This window comes from Myotis lucifugus, unplaced genomic scaffold, assembly GCF_000147115.1.
Source record: "Myotis lucifugus unplaced genomic scaffold, Myoluc2.0 scaffold_131, whole genome shotgun sequence".
Classification (NCBI taxonomy): Eukaryota; Metazoa; Chordata; class Mammalia; order Chiroptera; family Vespertilionidae; genus Myotis; species Myotis lucifugus.
Genome location: NW_005871179.1, coordinates 1018146 through 1034241, shown reverse-complemented (window position 1 = coordinate 1034241; position 16096 = coordinate 1018146). Strand labels below are relative to the sequence as shown.

The following is a 16096-nucleotide window of genomic DNA, read 5'->3' as shown; positions in this document are numbered from 1 at the left end:
AAATCCGGTATCTCGAAAAACATTTCAATCCTCTAATGCACTATTAACTGTAGTTACGTTAGATCCTCCGACCTTTCACCTTAGTTTTTTGAAATGCCATCTCATGATTTGCATTTCCCTATTGACTGATGTCAAGCATCTTTTTAAAATACTTCTATTCAAACCCTTGGCCTATTTTTTAATTGGGGTTTTAATTGTTCTTTACTGATAGAAGTCTCCAGAAATGGTATCTTAACTAAGAATCCTTTGCCAAACTCAGGATCATGATGTACCCACCCACGCCCACCAAGTACCTGTTTTCATTGCTACATTTGGATATTTGAACCACTTTTTTCAGTGTGGTAGAGGCCATGGGAATCTTAGGATCAGTTTATCAATTTCATGATATCAGCTAGGATCATGTTGAATCTGTAAATGTTCAGAATACGGCCCGTTCTTTCAATCCACGAATCTTCACAATTTCTTCCAAGTCATCCACTTTTAATTGCCATATTCCCTCTTCTTCATGCATTTAGAATTCAACCCATTTTGGTGCAATACATGACCCCATATATCATGTGTTAAAATCTTATGGGCTTTACCATGTTAGAAGTTCTGTGCTTTAATCTTGGTTTCCCTCCACCATGTTTTCATACTTATGTCAGACATTGTGCCAAGTATTTAAAATACCAACTACTAATCAAACTATAACCCTTGAGGTTAAGTAATTTGTTAAAGCTAAATGGTCTCCCAATCCCTTCAGTACTAAGGATCTATTACTAATTTTCTCCTGAAGACTCGTTATGTCTAAAAGCTTACCAAAATTAACATGTCTCTATACTATGAAATATGTAACTGTCTTTCAGATCTTCTAATTACATGGTATAACTAGGAAGAGTTCTCAATTTTGTTGACTTTGAACCCTGATTGACCGATTTGAAAATATGGTCCAAAAAAACATCTGATAGGTGGTTAATCTCGCCCCAGTACACCAACGTTGCAGGATGGAACCAGGGTCAGGGAACATACAAGAAACAATCATTTCTCACTAAAAACAAAACAAAAAGCAAACACACACACACACACACACACACCAAAATTAAAATATGTAGTTGGTTGGAGCATTGTCCTGTCCACCAAAGGCTGCGGTTCAATTCTGGTCAGGGCACACAGGGCAACCAATTGATGTTCTCTCTCAGCACGTCCTTGGGTGAGTATTAAAAAGTAAAATATCCAGATGTCCAAATCAAGTTGGTTAGGACATAAGTACCATCTAATTGATTAATTAAAAGGTTGAAGGAGCTTCTGCCAAAAAAAAATCTCAAGAAACAGTCCTGAATTATATATAAGCTGTTCTATGTCTATAACAGTGATGGCGAACCTTTTGAGCTTGGCATGTCAGCATTTTGAAAAACCCTAACTTAACTCTGGTGCCATGTCACATATAGAAATTTTTTTGATATTTGCAACCATAGTAAAACAAAGACTTGTATTTTTGATATTTAGTTTATATATTTAAATGCCATTTAACAAAGAAAAATCAACCAAAAAACTGAGTTTGGGTGTCACCTCTGACACGCATGTCATAGGTTCGCCATCACTGGTCTAGAATATGGAACCTCTTTACATCACCTAGAAACAAGTTGATGACAGGAAAATTCTAGAAAATTAAAGAGTCCCACTTAAAAACAGAAAAAAAGGACAATCTGATTTTAAGATGTCTTTATTAACAATTAAGTTGTTCATTCCTCTTTGCCCTCTTCTTCACTGGTTTCCTGGACACAGTTCACCGAATCCTGCCAATAACCAATAAAAGGAAACAATTACTTCCCAAAGATGTAAAAATCAGTTATCAAGTTTGTTAGCACCAACCAAGTAAACTTCCTAATAACAAGGAAATATTAATAATGGAATGTGGTATCAATAGTATTTAATAGTCTATCTAATATATAAAGCTTATTTAAGATGTAGATTGTTTAGATTTCATACTGATTATAAGGGCCTTTTAAAACTGAGTGATACCTATCTATACATGCAATTTATGAGATGAGAAGTTAGTAAGCCACTGTCCACAGCCACCTTTTTATAAAATAATTTTATTGGACACAGCCATGTCCATTTGTTTATACACTGTCTATGACTGCTTTCTAGCTAGACAGCAGAGTTGAGTTACCAAGAAAGCTTACAACCTCAGAAAGCTGTTAAGTAAATATTTAAGTATTGTAAAAACAGTATTTCCTATTAGAAAATTTTAATGTATTAGAAATTAAAATGACATATTCACACACAATTATTTTTGTACAACCCAAGAGTCCTTTTTTCTGAAGGCAGTTAACAGAGTAAGATTGCTTAAGGTACCTTGATACTTCCTCTGTCTTGCAAGTTTTGGCTTTCTCTCTTGGTTGGCTTATGCTTTGACATCTTGAGAACAATTATCCACCTATTATTAAAAATGTAATTTTATTAAAATAAAGTAACATGCTCAGCATATTACATTCTTAATATATAAACTTGTGTTTTTATGTTTGGGTTCCAATCAATGGTTGTTTTATTTAACTATGTTATTGCTTAGAAAAGATCTGGTCTACACCACAGTCATACTCTAAATTTTTTTCACCTGTACATATGAAATTTTGCCTATTATCAAGGACTAGATAGACAGTTGTTACTCTACTATTTACTAGATAAGTAAAAAAGAACCTTAAGGAGATTTAAAGTGGATCCTAAGGTGAATTTAGAGTACTGAAAATACAGCATTTCTCCACTAAATTCAAGCCCTCTTTTCTGCTCTTGATTGTTTTCTCTACATAACAATGTACCTTCTCAATTCTACTATTTAACACTTTGGTAATATTCCCCATCTTTCAACTCTCTCACATACATACCTATTTTCAAAAACAGAAAGAGAAATATTATCTTAGGTGAGACAAACATCTTAAAAATCAAACATGTTTAACCCCATCTGGCTAAATCAAATTTAACCATTAAATCTAATCCAAAAGACCTCTACTGCTAAAGTTAAGATTTCTAAGGATACTTACTTCAGGCGAATGAGCACTCCAATATCAGCCAACATCAATCATTCGTACCTAAAGAATAATAAGAAAAAGTTAATATAAAAGACAAGGGCATAAGGTTTGAAAATGCTAGTTAATGTCAAAATTTAGAGTAAAATTCCAGAGACCAAGATTGGGGGCAAGTTACAGCATAAAAAAATAGGAAGAAACTTCATGGGGGGTAGAAGGGGGAATCTAAAATTATTCTCACATAAATAAAATAGACACCTGAATCAGAATGAAAACTGTATCTTCTTTAAAATACAAAAGCCTAACTACTATTTATTTTCACCAGTCTGAGCACAAGTTTGACTGCAATCCAAAATATACTATCCCTTATGTGAAGGTATGTGACAACATCTACCTTACCAAATTAATTTTAACATCGGTTCTCTTTTCATAAAAGCACATACCCTGCTCCCCATTCAAGTATGTTTTCCATTCTCAGGTGGATTGACCACCTTCAGCAGAAGTCCTCCAAGAGTACCCTCCCCATTCCACAGTACACAATGCAGTTGTTATCCTGCAATCCTATGTATTTGCCTCGTTCTTTCCCCTAAGTCCTCACTGAGTTTTAAGTTAGGGCAGGGAAGAGCTTGCCTTATTGGGACAGCAAGGAACCTGAGATTTTTTTTTTTCTGAGGGAGAAGACATTCACCTTCATTATATATACCTGCAGGGTCACTGCACAAAAACCGGACAGATCAGCCTTAATTCAAATTCTAGGTTTTTCTTCTTCCCTGATTATCAGTTACTGCCAAGGGCATTTGATAGTTCCCTGTTGCACATTTACCATCCATAAGGGATACTATATCGTTTTGCATTCTTCCCATTCTCCAGATTATCCTATGCTGCAACCAGCCCACCCTTTTCACCCTCTGAATAAAATCTTTTCAGCACTGGTGTTCAAAAGCAACATTTTTATGGTTGATGGTTTACCAACAACTGTGAGATTTCCACAGTTGAGTCTTAAAAATTGCCAATCATTATCTAGCAGCAATGACAGATGATTATTAGGAGCAGTCAAATCCTCGGAGTTCTTTCCCTAATAGGCCATTTGAAAACTGCACTAGCTGACAAGAGCACTGAAACATTATCAGCTAAAGCCCAAACCAAATAAAGGCCCAGAACAAACATCCTGGCTCTCTAAAACCTGTCCACAAATCATTAAGGGAAGGACAGTAAATGCAGGACTGGGGATCGTGTCACTGCAGCTGACAATGATTAACAATAGGAGACATGCAACCCCCATTAAGGTTAAAAGTCCAAAACTAGTCACACGCATCTATCTCTATTGGGGGTGAGACTATTATACAGTCTTTGTAGGTTTTGCAACCTTGCGTGAAAAGCACCCATTGCATTTCTTTCATCTTTCAGAAAGCACCTGTTCCAAGGGCCTAACAGTACGAAAATGCATTCTGGCATCACACCTCTGAACATCAGACCATTCTGATTAAAAAGAGTAATTTTGATTTGTAACAAGGCTTATGAAATACAATGCAAGCACCTCAGTAGTGTTATTACTGAAACCCATTTATTCCCAGATTTTTGACTGAGTGGTTTTTTTAAGACCCTCTGCACTAAGATTTACAAATTATAACTATGTACAAATCCAAACTAATAAGAATCGACTTAAGTCACAAGTTTCTCATTTGAAAGTGCAAAAACCTATTCGTCTTAAAAGAAGCAGAATGAAGCAAAGTTAACCCCCACCCCAATGATGTTCCTGAAGTCCATTATTACAACAAGCACATTCTCTCAAAATTGTTATTGGTTGTTTAAGAAATAAACCTGAGCTTCTAAACACTCAATCCCTAAAATCACGGCAGCAAGTGCTGGCCACCGATTTAATGGATCATGCCACAGGAAAACTCCATCAGGGTTATATGCCAACTTAGTGACACTCTTGTCACTAATACCTAAGCACTGTGTTTGCTTTGCATTATATTATTCATGTAGAGAGCTACACTAATCACCATTTGTTCTTTCATCTAGCAGCAGAGTCAAAAGTTATTTGCTTGAATGGTCTATGCATTTACAGTACAAATTTGTCCCCACCTTTTGAATTGCTTGCTAAAGAGCAAGCCATTTTTCTTGATATAATGGAAGAAAATTCTCATATTCACGAAGAGTTTTCACACATTTATGCAAAATAAACCTCAAATCTTCCAGTTACAGAGCAGAAAGCATTATATATGAAAGATGTTTCTCATGCACACTAGCTAAAAACCAGTTCAGAGAACAAAGTTGAGTTGAGGTCTGGAATAATAGTCGATGCAAAGCTTAAGTACTAAGCAACAAAATAAGGTGGTTAAGACCTTCTTTTGGTAATTAAAATCTTGAATTATAACATCATATCCCTAAAGCTAAGGTAACCAAATTCAAAAACCTACTCTGAATATTTACAGGTATCCTACAGAATACGACGAAGTCTTATGTTTGGGAAATGATTCCCACCATGTATCCAACTGTAGGCAAGTCAATGTGCCACACCAATTTTCCCCAGGTTTAGAATATAGACATACTTAGTAAAATCATGTAATTTGAACTATTCACATTAGATTCCCATCTAAGCCCAAGTTAGTAACAAAGATGTTTCCATGGAGCTCATTTAAAAAAATTTATTAAATCACATTACAAAAAAAACCACCCTGTACTTATAGTGTTAATTCACTCAACCTGCAGAATAATTACCAAGATTGCATTCTGAATTATTGATATTGCTGACCTATGGGTAGGTCAGTTGCTACAACAGAGACTAATTATCACATGCTATACAGTCCATATCAAGAGGCTAAAAAAGCACTCTACCTCCCAAGTATGGTTTGGTTCCCTTTCCCCCACACCACTGATATGTTCCATGTTATCTTCAGTTACAATGCAACTAAAGGAAACCACACAACTGAGTCAGATATACCAAGGAATCAAGTTTGCACTTTTTATCTGAGAACTGCAACAGCACTGAATTCTGCCTGACAAATTACAGCTCTAAGCCCAAACCCACGCACTTTTGATAAGCTAGCTTTACCATACAAGTGTTAGGTGCTGCACTGTTATTTCATTGTCAGAAGTGTGATGTCAGAATGCCCACGGAATAAAAGTACATAGCAAGTCACCAAGTTAGATTATATTGCTTGTTACCTACCTGTATGCAGTCGGCAATGAGAATCTTGGAGCAAGCAGGAATACTACATCCGGGTCCTAATGTCCATTGCCATTTGCGGTACTACGTTCCTCACAGTTACGCACTGCAGAAATGCTGGCTAAATGCAGTTATGTAGCAGGCCACTACTTTAATAGTGCATAATTGCAGTCCAAGAACACCAGAAAACATTCCACCAAAACTTAGTGGCTTGCCCAAGAAAAGCCAAGTATCTAAGTTTTTATCTGCCATAATATGCCACTTATAAAAATTGCACAGGCGTAACATTACAATTTCCCAAATTATAATGTTTATAATAGTGGTATATCTACATAAAGAGTGGTAGGGTTTATAGAACTTGTTAATGAGTTCAATTAGTGTTCTAAAGAAAGAAGGATTGTGATTTCACTAAATGTGAGCCAATGGGTTAAAAGCTTATGAGATACCTATTAAAATATACTGGGGTCTCTTAGAGAATGCGGTTCTTAAAGATTTGGACTACTAAGTTTTAAAATGATCAGTGTTCCTCTTAAAAAATTATGAGAATGGAGAAGGGGAAAATGGGGGCAGGTGATTTCTTCAAATGAGAAAAATGGCTAAATACTTTGAAACTACTACCTTCCCTCTCCCATCCCAAGTTTCATATCAGCTTTTAGGCAACTGTTTTTTTTTAAGATGACTTAAATTCCCATTAGGCTAAAAACTATCATATACAAGACTTACAGAAGTCTATTTGAGTACCTTACAACCCTTGGTACACTGCTATTTCAGTGATAAAAGTAAAAAAACTTAGTTGAAACTGAGCAAGATTATTTGCTAAACAACATTTAGCAATTCTACAGCCCTCAGTAAGGCTATCAAAACCACAACTTTCAGCAGATTATCCATGAGCATCCTTCACCACTCTTCAAAGGTACAGTACTACCAAAAGCTTATTTTAGGGGTCTGTGCCAGCATCCCTTATAAAGAAAGGCATGTAATCTGAAAAATAAACTGAAACATTAATTTTATAGGCAGATTATCCCATTTCCCCACCAGCCCCCGCCCACACACATACAAGTTCACCCTCCATGGGTGTCCCATGAACACCCCTTATTTTATCATTAGTCGAGTCCCTACTACACAATCCAATCAAATTATAATGGACTTCTTTCAAATCAAGATCCTTGTTTCCGTACAGAAAAATCTCATATAGCACCAATTCATACCTTAACTGGGGACAAAACTTCCTCATTAATATAATTATGGTAGAACTACCACCCATTTCCAGGTGTCTTGGTGAATAGAAATAATGAACATTTTCTAATGAGGTTTCCTTAATTAGCACATCATGTACCTGTCAGTCACACAACCAGAATTGGGTGACATGCCTTTATACTCCACTAGTGTTTTACTTTTAGTATTATCCAGTTTCCCAGGCAGAAGGTGCTCAATTATTTCAACAATAGGTTTCCCTTTGTACTCAGGCACAATACTAAACTTCAGCATTTGTTAAAATTTTACTTTTGCCAATTAGCACCAAGAACAGAGGTGAAAAGGAGGAAGACACATTCCATAGTAAAGAGTTCTGTAATGTACAAATTTGAATGGAACCATAACTAAGAACAAAGCCAAGCCATTGAATTATTTTACCTACTTTTAGGAAGCTGTTCCCTCTGCTAACATAGATACACTGGGAAAACAGATTCCCACTGTTGTACTAACAGACAACAGTAACGATGTGCTTTAATATTAAGTCAAAATATCTCATTCTAATGGAAGGAGATTCAATGAAGTTGACAATAAACTGACAACACCATCGAAACACTCCAAAGCTTTATGGTGGGAGGGACATTTATATTTGCACTGTGTAGCATAAGCAACTCTCTCCAGATTTAGTGCTGCATCAAAAGGAAACTATGGAAAAACAGATTAACAAATATTTTACAATTAAGAATGAATGGCTATCTGCAACCCTACATGTCAACAGTCACCACTAATTCTTTGAAAAGAGAGCAAGTAGATTTATGGTCCTATAGTTTTTGCCCAATGAAGTAACAAAAGGAGACATAAAAGGTTCAGAGTACAAATGTATATATAGCTATACCTCGTTTATGGTTACTATACTTCTTACTTTCAAGTTGAAATTTTCAGACTAAACCCCATCTTTATAAATCGCTTAAAGTAATACATGAAAAGACTTCATGTTTAATAATCTTTAATTCAAATGTGAAAGTTCAATACAAGCCAGTTGTAGGGCTTGGGACTTATTCTTTTAAAAACAAGAACGGAGGAATGCAACAAAATGATCTTTCCACTTTTTCTCCAGAAGCTTTCAAGAAAAGGATAACTCATAGGGCCATAAAAGATCCATTTAGTCATGCCCACTTTCTCCCCCTACCAATAGTCATACACCCAATTCCATAATCTTAATACATATTCCTGAATGAAGATTTACAGTTGTCTTACTTATATAACCATTTAAAAGTACTTAGCACCGCTTGCTTCCTATAATGCCAAACAAATCAAATCACGAATCTACTTCAGTATGTATTTCTTCTTTTTAAAACAAAGGGGTACTTATTTGTAAAAAGCAATACTTAGCCTACAAATACATTTCCCAGAAATGGCACATGCCATTTGAAGGTCTCAACACTCTCATGCTTTCAAAGTGGAATACCTAGCCTAATGTGCATGGAAGCATGAATGGCAAAATTGAAGATCAGTATTTTAACTATTTATTTGAAGCACAGTAAAAAAAAAAAAAAAAAAAAAAAAAAAAAGGTACACTTTGGAAATTCGATGGCACAAGGTACACTTGCCATAACTTGTGGGACATTATACAGTTAAAAAAAAAAAGGAAATAAAAAGGAAAAAAATCCTGTTTCAAAACACTATTACATAATTTTACCTGCCCAAACAGACCATTTACAAATATTAGGTCAATAAACTGCTAACATCCATAAAAAGGTAGCTTTCTTACTAAAATGCAAGAATTTAAAAGACTGGTATCTAAACAAGAAAAGACAAAAACAAACTAGAATGAGAGCCTAGATATCACATCTAAAATCGGGGCTTTTTGTTTGGGCCTTCATACTCTTCTCTCCCTCTACCATATCCTGCTGGAGTTCCAGGCCCCATTCCTCTAGGACCCTGTCCACCCACAGGTCCCGCGCCTCCCTGCCCAAAGCGCTCAGTACGCTATTGGAACAGTAATTAACAGTTCATTATATGTAGTTGATGTCCATGTGTGTTAAGTAAATATTTTAGAAGGTTCCGTAGTCAACGTTCGTCGATACAATCACCAATGAGTCGATCCACAGGTACCGGGAACATAGAAAGGAAAAAAGGGTAATTTGAAAATTAGTTTACGATAATACATGCCTTGTGGTATGTTCCCACTTGAGCCATTCTCATACACCTGTTTCAAAGAATAGATCTTCCCTGTAGTGCTAAAAAATTTAAGAATTAGTGTAGATGTGAAAACCCATTCCAAAATGAGTTAAAGAAATTTCACATCAGAATAAACCACTGAAAAGCTTGCAAACTTCTCACTTTCAAGGTCTGAACAGGAAAATTAATTTCCAAGTAAGCCTAGCAAGCCCAACCAGACAGATTCAATTCACTCAAAGAAGTGACAAAGGACCTACTCACCAGTTAGTGGCATGTGCTGCATAAGAAACCTTGTGCTTTTCAAGATCTCAAGACACATCTGCTAAGTTGCAGAAATCTTAAAAGGTTCAAAGTTTTAATAAAATGCTACCAGACTACAAAAAAAAGCATAAAAGACTAATAGATTTAGTCATTTTACCGGCACAGTAACTTGATTAAAAAAAAAATGTGTTGCCATATTCTCACAGGTGTACCACCTTTAGGAGCCATCACTATCTGACAAGAGACACTTATGTTTACAGTACTATTCTGTATTATTGCAAATTGACTGGATATACAGCCCACCCCCATTAACAGTCCAACTTTTCCCTTAGGTCTTTGAAAAGTCCACTGGCACTTAGCTATGATTCCATGGTCTGGGTATCTCCCAAACAGCCTAGCACCATGCTTAAGTGACTGCAATAAAGCAGGAGTTTATTATTCCATCTAATTCCATCTAGTTTCAGGTACTTCTCAGTCTTAGAAAGCTATGTATCCAAAAAGAAAAGCCCTAGAGATATGGAAGCACAGCAGCCTGAACTATCTTTCAAATTCCATTTAAAATAGATGTTACTAAGTATTACCACCCCCCCCCCCCCAAAAATTTAAACAAAATACAAAAATGGCATCAGGGTTTAACTGTTCCTATATGTTGTAATTTCAACATGTCTCTTACAAAATACTACAGGGCTACTTGAAAAGACTAAATCTCGCCCTGGCTGGTTTGGCTCAGTGAATAGAGCATCAGCCTGCGGACAGAAGGGTCCCAGGTTCAATTCCAGTCAAGGGCACATGCCCGGGTTTGCATGCAAGGAGGCAGCTGATTGATGATTCTCTCTCATCATTGATGTTTCTACTGGTATCTCGCTCCCTCTCCCTTCCTCTCTGAAATCAATTAAAACGTATTTTAAAAAAAGACTAAATCTCAATCCTTTAAACTATTTTTCAAAAACCTAAAAATTTTAGGGTTTTAGCACACTGTACTATATATTTCATGAAGGCTATAAAGGAAAATTTGGGTATTTCACAATTATATCATTACATCTTAAACCCACAGGTTTTTTTAAACCTGTTATATGGAATACAGAATTTTAACTGTGGGAACATCATGTGAAGTTACATTTTTAACAAATTTGTTTACATACCTACAATATGCCTTTTAGGAAGCACAGAAGTGAAAATGTTACCCACACTATTTTTAAAATTTAATTTGAAGAAAGCTTATAGCACTACATTTAATGTAACCAGTCATTTACGGTTCTAATTCCCCAAAAGCCATAAATGGGTTTTAAAATAGGTGAGGTCCCATACTAAATTCTTATGTCCCTTATTTGTAAAGTGAAATTAGTGAGTTACATGCTGCAGCTTCCTTCCTTTGCCAAAATCCTATAGGTGAACTAATCAGACTTAATTCAGTTGTGAAAATGTATTCTTCCTTAAACCCATTTCTAAAGTCAATATTCAATTCTCCTAAGGATTTGTAAAGCCCTAAACACAGCCACTCAGACCAATTCACATGCTTGTTCTAAAGCATCAGGATAGGCTATCTGCAGTTAAAATATGATAGCATCAAGAAGGTTCAGATCAAATGCACACAACTAGTATGCTTAAAATTATCATTGGTTTTGTTGCTACTCTGTAGCAAAACAGATGTCAGTTTATTTTAGAAGGTGTACCTATAGACAGCCCAACAGGTGGGAAACGACGAGTCAAAACTTTAAACAATTCCCTTTTCATGGATAGAAGCCACACCAAATAGAGGTCAGAGTTCTACACATCAGTAAAACATGCCTAGGAGCTGCAAACTACAAGTCTAATTCATAGAGTTATGGCAAATGCCAGCTGAGTGAACAACAGTTTGCCATTTGATTACGCTCACTTACATGTAGAATAATTAGGTACATTATCTAACGTTTAGAATTTGGATTTGCCATGCGATGGAGTGCAAAAGTACACAAGCAATATAATGGAAAGCACCTAAGTCTACTTATTGCCAAAGATAACTCCAACATACTAACAGCATTGACTTCGCGTTGGCAACCATATCTGTTTAGGTTACCACACACTGAGTTCTTCTATGTTGCCAAAGTATCCCTCAATATTACGATTTACATGATAGGGAAACTAAAAGAAGTCCAGTCACCTACTTTAAAAAAAAACACAACAAAATAAACACACACACAAGTTGTGAAAATGAGAATTTCCTTTGTACTACGTCCCACAGGATACATTACCATGTCGCTTCCCATCATGGAACCAGTCATGGTTGCTGGTGGAACTCCAGGATTAGCTTCATAACCTATGCCACCAGCACCACCTAATGGTGGAAATTTCTGGCCTCCTGAACCATAGGGATCTAGAGGAAACAAAAATGCCTGTTATAACTAAACCAGAATATTGCTCTCTAATGGCACTGCTAATTTATTTTCATGCTTACCTCCCATGTTCATTGCTCCTCCACCACCCATTCTCATGTCTCTTTCTCTCTAAAAGAAAAAAAAACTTTCATGTATCTGTACTATACCCATACCATTTTTGAAAGTACAAAAAGATCCCCAAATTTAAAGTCTAACCAATAAAAAAGGTTCATTTAAGGCAATTTAAAAAACTAGACTCTGAAAAAATTTTTTTAAATTTACCCGTTGACTTAATTTTCAAAAACCTAAAAGCTTCTTCCCAAAGAATCTTTGGCCTACCAAAAAAAAAAAAATGATAAAAGACATATCATCATAATACAAGTTTAAAATAAGTGGATATGATATGTTATTTTACTCTAATTAGATTACAACGGAAGTTTACTTACTGGATCCATGTAGCCCATTCGGCTATAACTTTCCTCTCTTTGTCGTCTCATTTGTTCTTCCATCTCACGTTGACGAATCATCATCTCTTCTTCCCTTCTACGTCGTTCCTCTTCTTGTCTGGAAATGTTCATTAAGTATATAAATCAAAGTGTTATCCACATCTTTTCAAACTCAATTTGAAAAAAAAAAAGAGGGACAGAGAGAATAGTTTGCCTCACAGCTTTACAAAGACTGTTGGGGCAAACACATAAAAGACCAGGAGAGTGAGTGTAGAATAGCCCTAGGGGCATTCTGGCTAAGAAAATAAGTATTACAGTACTTACTGACAATTGTACATACAATTTCAATTTAAATGTTATACCAACACTGACTCTATTTCATTTGACTACACTGCAAAATTTAGGTTCACCTTTTGTCTAAATGTTAATGCAGAAGCAAAGGCCCTGGACGGTGTGGATCAGTTGGTTGAGCAAAGTCTCCCCCCCCTTCCCTCTCTCTAAAATCAATAAAAACATTTTTTTAAAAACAAAAGGCTTAGTTTAACAAAATTTTACCTTAATTGCATTTCTTTACGTTTCTGCATTTCTTGATTGTGAAGTTCTTCCATGCGTCTTAATTCTTCCTGGCGTCGCATCAGATCTGAACATTGGAAAATTTTGTTTTGGATTCACATTAATAAGATTACAGTAAATTTTTTTTAAAAAAAGACAATTGATCCCATCAGCAAACTTCAGAGTCTTTTACCTTGACGCAAGAGATTTGCCTGATGTTCATGATAGGCATCTTCCATTTCACTTTCCAGTTTGTCTTTTGCATCTTTCATGTTTTTTTCAACTTGTTCCCTTTGCTGTTTCTCCATTTCATCCAAGGACTTCCATCGCTGAGAATATTCATACTCAAATGTGCCATGCTGGGCAAAACGAGGAGGGGTTTCTCTCTCCCTGACAGTATTTAAAAGAGAATCAATTTGGGATGCATGTAAGAAACACTATCTGACTCCCCTAAAAACACTGGTCTCTCCCCCTGCCCTATCACTTGTAAGGAACACCGAGGGGCAAAGACCACTTTGGTTCATATTGTAAGAACAAGAATAAATTGTGAAATATACATACTTCAGAAACAAAAACTAGGCATTTGAATAACTGCTTCAAACCCTCAAACTTTCTGAGCCCAATGCTTTTATTAAGCATATTCATTTAGGAGAATTTTGCACATTTTAAACAAAACTGAAAAATTACTAGAACAAGTTCTCCCTTAAATTTAAAAAACTGCCAAAAGTTTAATCCATCTTACTTTTGATACATTGGATTCTTCTGTGCAAGTTTTTCAGGAAGCCCATCTTCATCATCCAATTGTTCAAGTGGTTCCACAATGACTGGACGAGGAGTTCTAATACAAAAGAAGGCTGCATCTTATTTTCCAGTCGTATCACAACTTCCTCATACAAGTTAATAAACAAAAATTATTAAAATAGGCACAAGAACTTACGTTGTCAGTAAGAAAACGCCTTCACTGCATCTTTCAAATGCTTTTCTTGCTGCTGGTTTAGAAGCAAATTCAACAATGCCTTTCCCTGTAGATCTTCCACGATCATCCACAATTACAACAGCCCTTTCAATAGGACCAAACTGGCTAAAGGCTTCTTCCAACAGTTCATTGGAAACATAAGGTGAAAGATTTCTAACAGAAAGGGCAGCAGCATGTGTGGCAAAGCGAACCCGAAGCTGTCTACCTCTCATGGGTGTATCATCAAGTTCAGCTTTGGCAATTTCAGCCAATGATCTGGACTCCTGAAAGTTATCAGACATACTCATGTTAATGACCTAAAAAATTGCCTAATGCCTACTCTGAAAGTCATATCGCCTAAGGGCCCATTCCTATTCTTCCTCCAGCTCCCACCCCCTCTAACCCGCCTCAGTAGTTAAAATGCCTTGCCCACCCACTCCCCTTGATTCTTAGATACCAATCAATTATACACTATACAACATTTCATCTATTCTGCAAGAATGATGAAAACATTGTTATTCTTTCATCCTCACCTGTAGATATGGTTTTTGTGTGTGTGTGTTTTTGTTTTTGAGAGAGTTAAAGAGAGCATAAAACACTGATGTGAAAGAAGCATCAATCAGTTGTCTGTGTATGCCACCCCCTCTAGGATTGAACCCACAACCTTTTGGTGTACAGGACCACAATCCAACCAATTGAGCAACCCGGCCACGGCAAGAATGACAAAAAATTTAAAGACCAATTGATTCATGTTCGTTTGAAAACCAGTACATTTGTAGTAGCAAAAAAAAAAAAAAAAGGGACCCTTTAATTAATCATACATAAAAACCCAACAAACTCACGAGCTTAATAAATCCGAATCCTTTGCCTTTGTTGATAAAAACTTCTCCTGGTTCTCCATATTTAGCAAACAGTCTTTTGAATTCCTCCTCTGTAATATCAGCAGGTAGGTTCCCAACAAACAACCGACAACGCTGAGTGTAAGTTTTCTCCCCGGGTCTTCGCAGGAGAGACAAGTTGGCTTTAAAGCCCTAGTGGAAAAGAAAGGGAATTTTTCAGACACCAGTGACCTCTGCAGGCCGGGGGATCACGCTAATTTTTGCTTTTACCAAACTGGATTTTACCAACGGGGTTGCTCTTCTGTTTTCGTTTAAAGTCAAAGCAAGGTCCTACTATACTCGTGGGATTTCCAATGTCACCGCTATCCTAACACCAAACAGCCAAATTCATTCAGAATACTCGAGAACGGGCACTTGGCCCTCGCTACATCGGTCCTTTTGGTGGGTCATTCCTTCCTCAATTAATATTAGCTCATGGCTTACTGTCTCCCTCTCCACCTCTACTGCTGTTCATCGTTCCACACCTGTATCCACAACCTCGTCCTTTCTATATGCTGAGCGTCCCTGGCTAAAACTGTAGCGGACATAAATTAAAATGGTCAAATGGTAAATGAAAAAAGAAAAAGAGCAAAATCCCGTTAGCAGCGACACGACCTCTGCGAGCCTGCATCTCACGGTCGGCTCTACTCCGGCTCCCAGGACCTCCTGGCTGTAGCCCGGCCGGCCCATCCCATCACGGCGGCTCCTCGCCCCCACCCCCGCCCCCGCCCCGCCAGCTCCGGTCGCCGGATCACCCGGCCCAGCCCGCATATTTGCCCTAGATCCACCTCCGAGGAAAAGACTTAGAATTTCTCTCGCACACTGAGAAATAAAGGCGAGCTGCATGGGGCCATTCATAAAGGGGGGGGACTGACCTGATTGGGGCAATCCTGGTGGTATTACGGACACAGTCAGCTCCGACTGGAGCATCGTGCCCTTCCCTCGGACCCAGGGTACTACGGAAGGGTCTGTCAGTTAGCGGAGCACATTCAGGAGCGCGAGCCGCAAGCCGTTGTAAAGTAGGTAAGACCCTGTGGCCTGAAGTGGATCCCTCAGGTGGCGACGTGGCACTAGACAATAGCTATCAGCACGTATATGGGC

At 37.2% G+C, this 16096-nt stretch overlaps 1 protein-coding gene across 1 annotated transcript in view; it reads right to left on the bottom strand.

Annotated features, from left to right (window-relative positions):
- Nucleotides 1–1686: 1686 nt before the first annotated feature.
- SFPQ (splicing factor proline and glutamine rich) overlaps nucleotides 1687–16096 on the bottom strand; it is a 15507-nt gene continuing 1097 nt past the window's right edge. Inside the window, exons 2-14 of the mRNA XM_006094264.3 lie at nucleotides 15296–15323; nucleotides 14960–15148; nucleotides 14100–14401; nucleotides 13905–14000; nucleotides 13356–13552; nucleotides 13166–13250; nucleotides 12611–12728; nucleotides 12245–12293; nucleotides 12042–12163; nucleotides 6181–9357; nucleotides 3021–3068; nucleotides 2338–2419; nucleotides 1687–1775 (exon numbers count right to left, since the gene is read on the bottom strand). Coding sequence (XP_006094326.1) covers nucleotides 9220–9357; nucleotides 12042–12163; nucleotides 12245–12293; nucleotides 12611–12728; nucleotides 13166–13250; nucleotides 13356–13552; nucleotides 13905–14000; nucleotides 14100–14401; nucleotides 14960–15148; nucleotides 15296–15323 — 1324 coding nt within the window. The 3' untranslated portion in view covers nucleotides 1687–1775; nucleotides 2338–2419; nucleotides 3021–3068; nucleotides 6181–9219. The remainder of the gene's footprint in view (nucleotides 1776–2337; nucleotides 2420–3020; nucleotides 3069–6180; nucleotides 9358–12041; nucleotides 12164–12244; nucleotides 12294–12610; nucleotides 12729–13165; nucleotides 13251–13355; nucleotides 13553–13904; nucleotides 14001–14099; nucleotides 14402–14959; nucleotides 15149–15295; nucleotides 15324–16096) is intronic.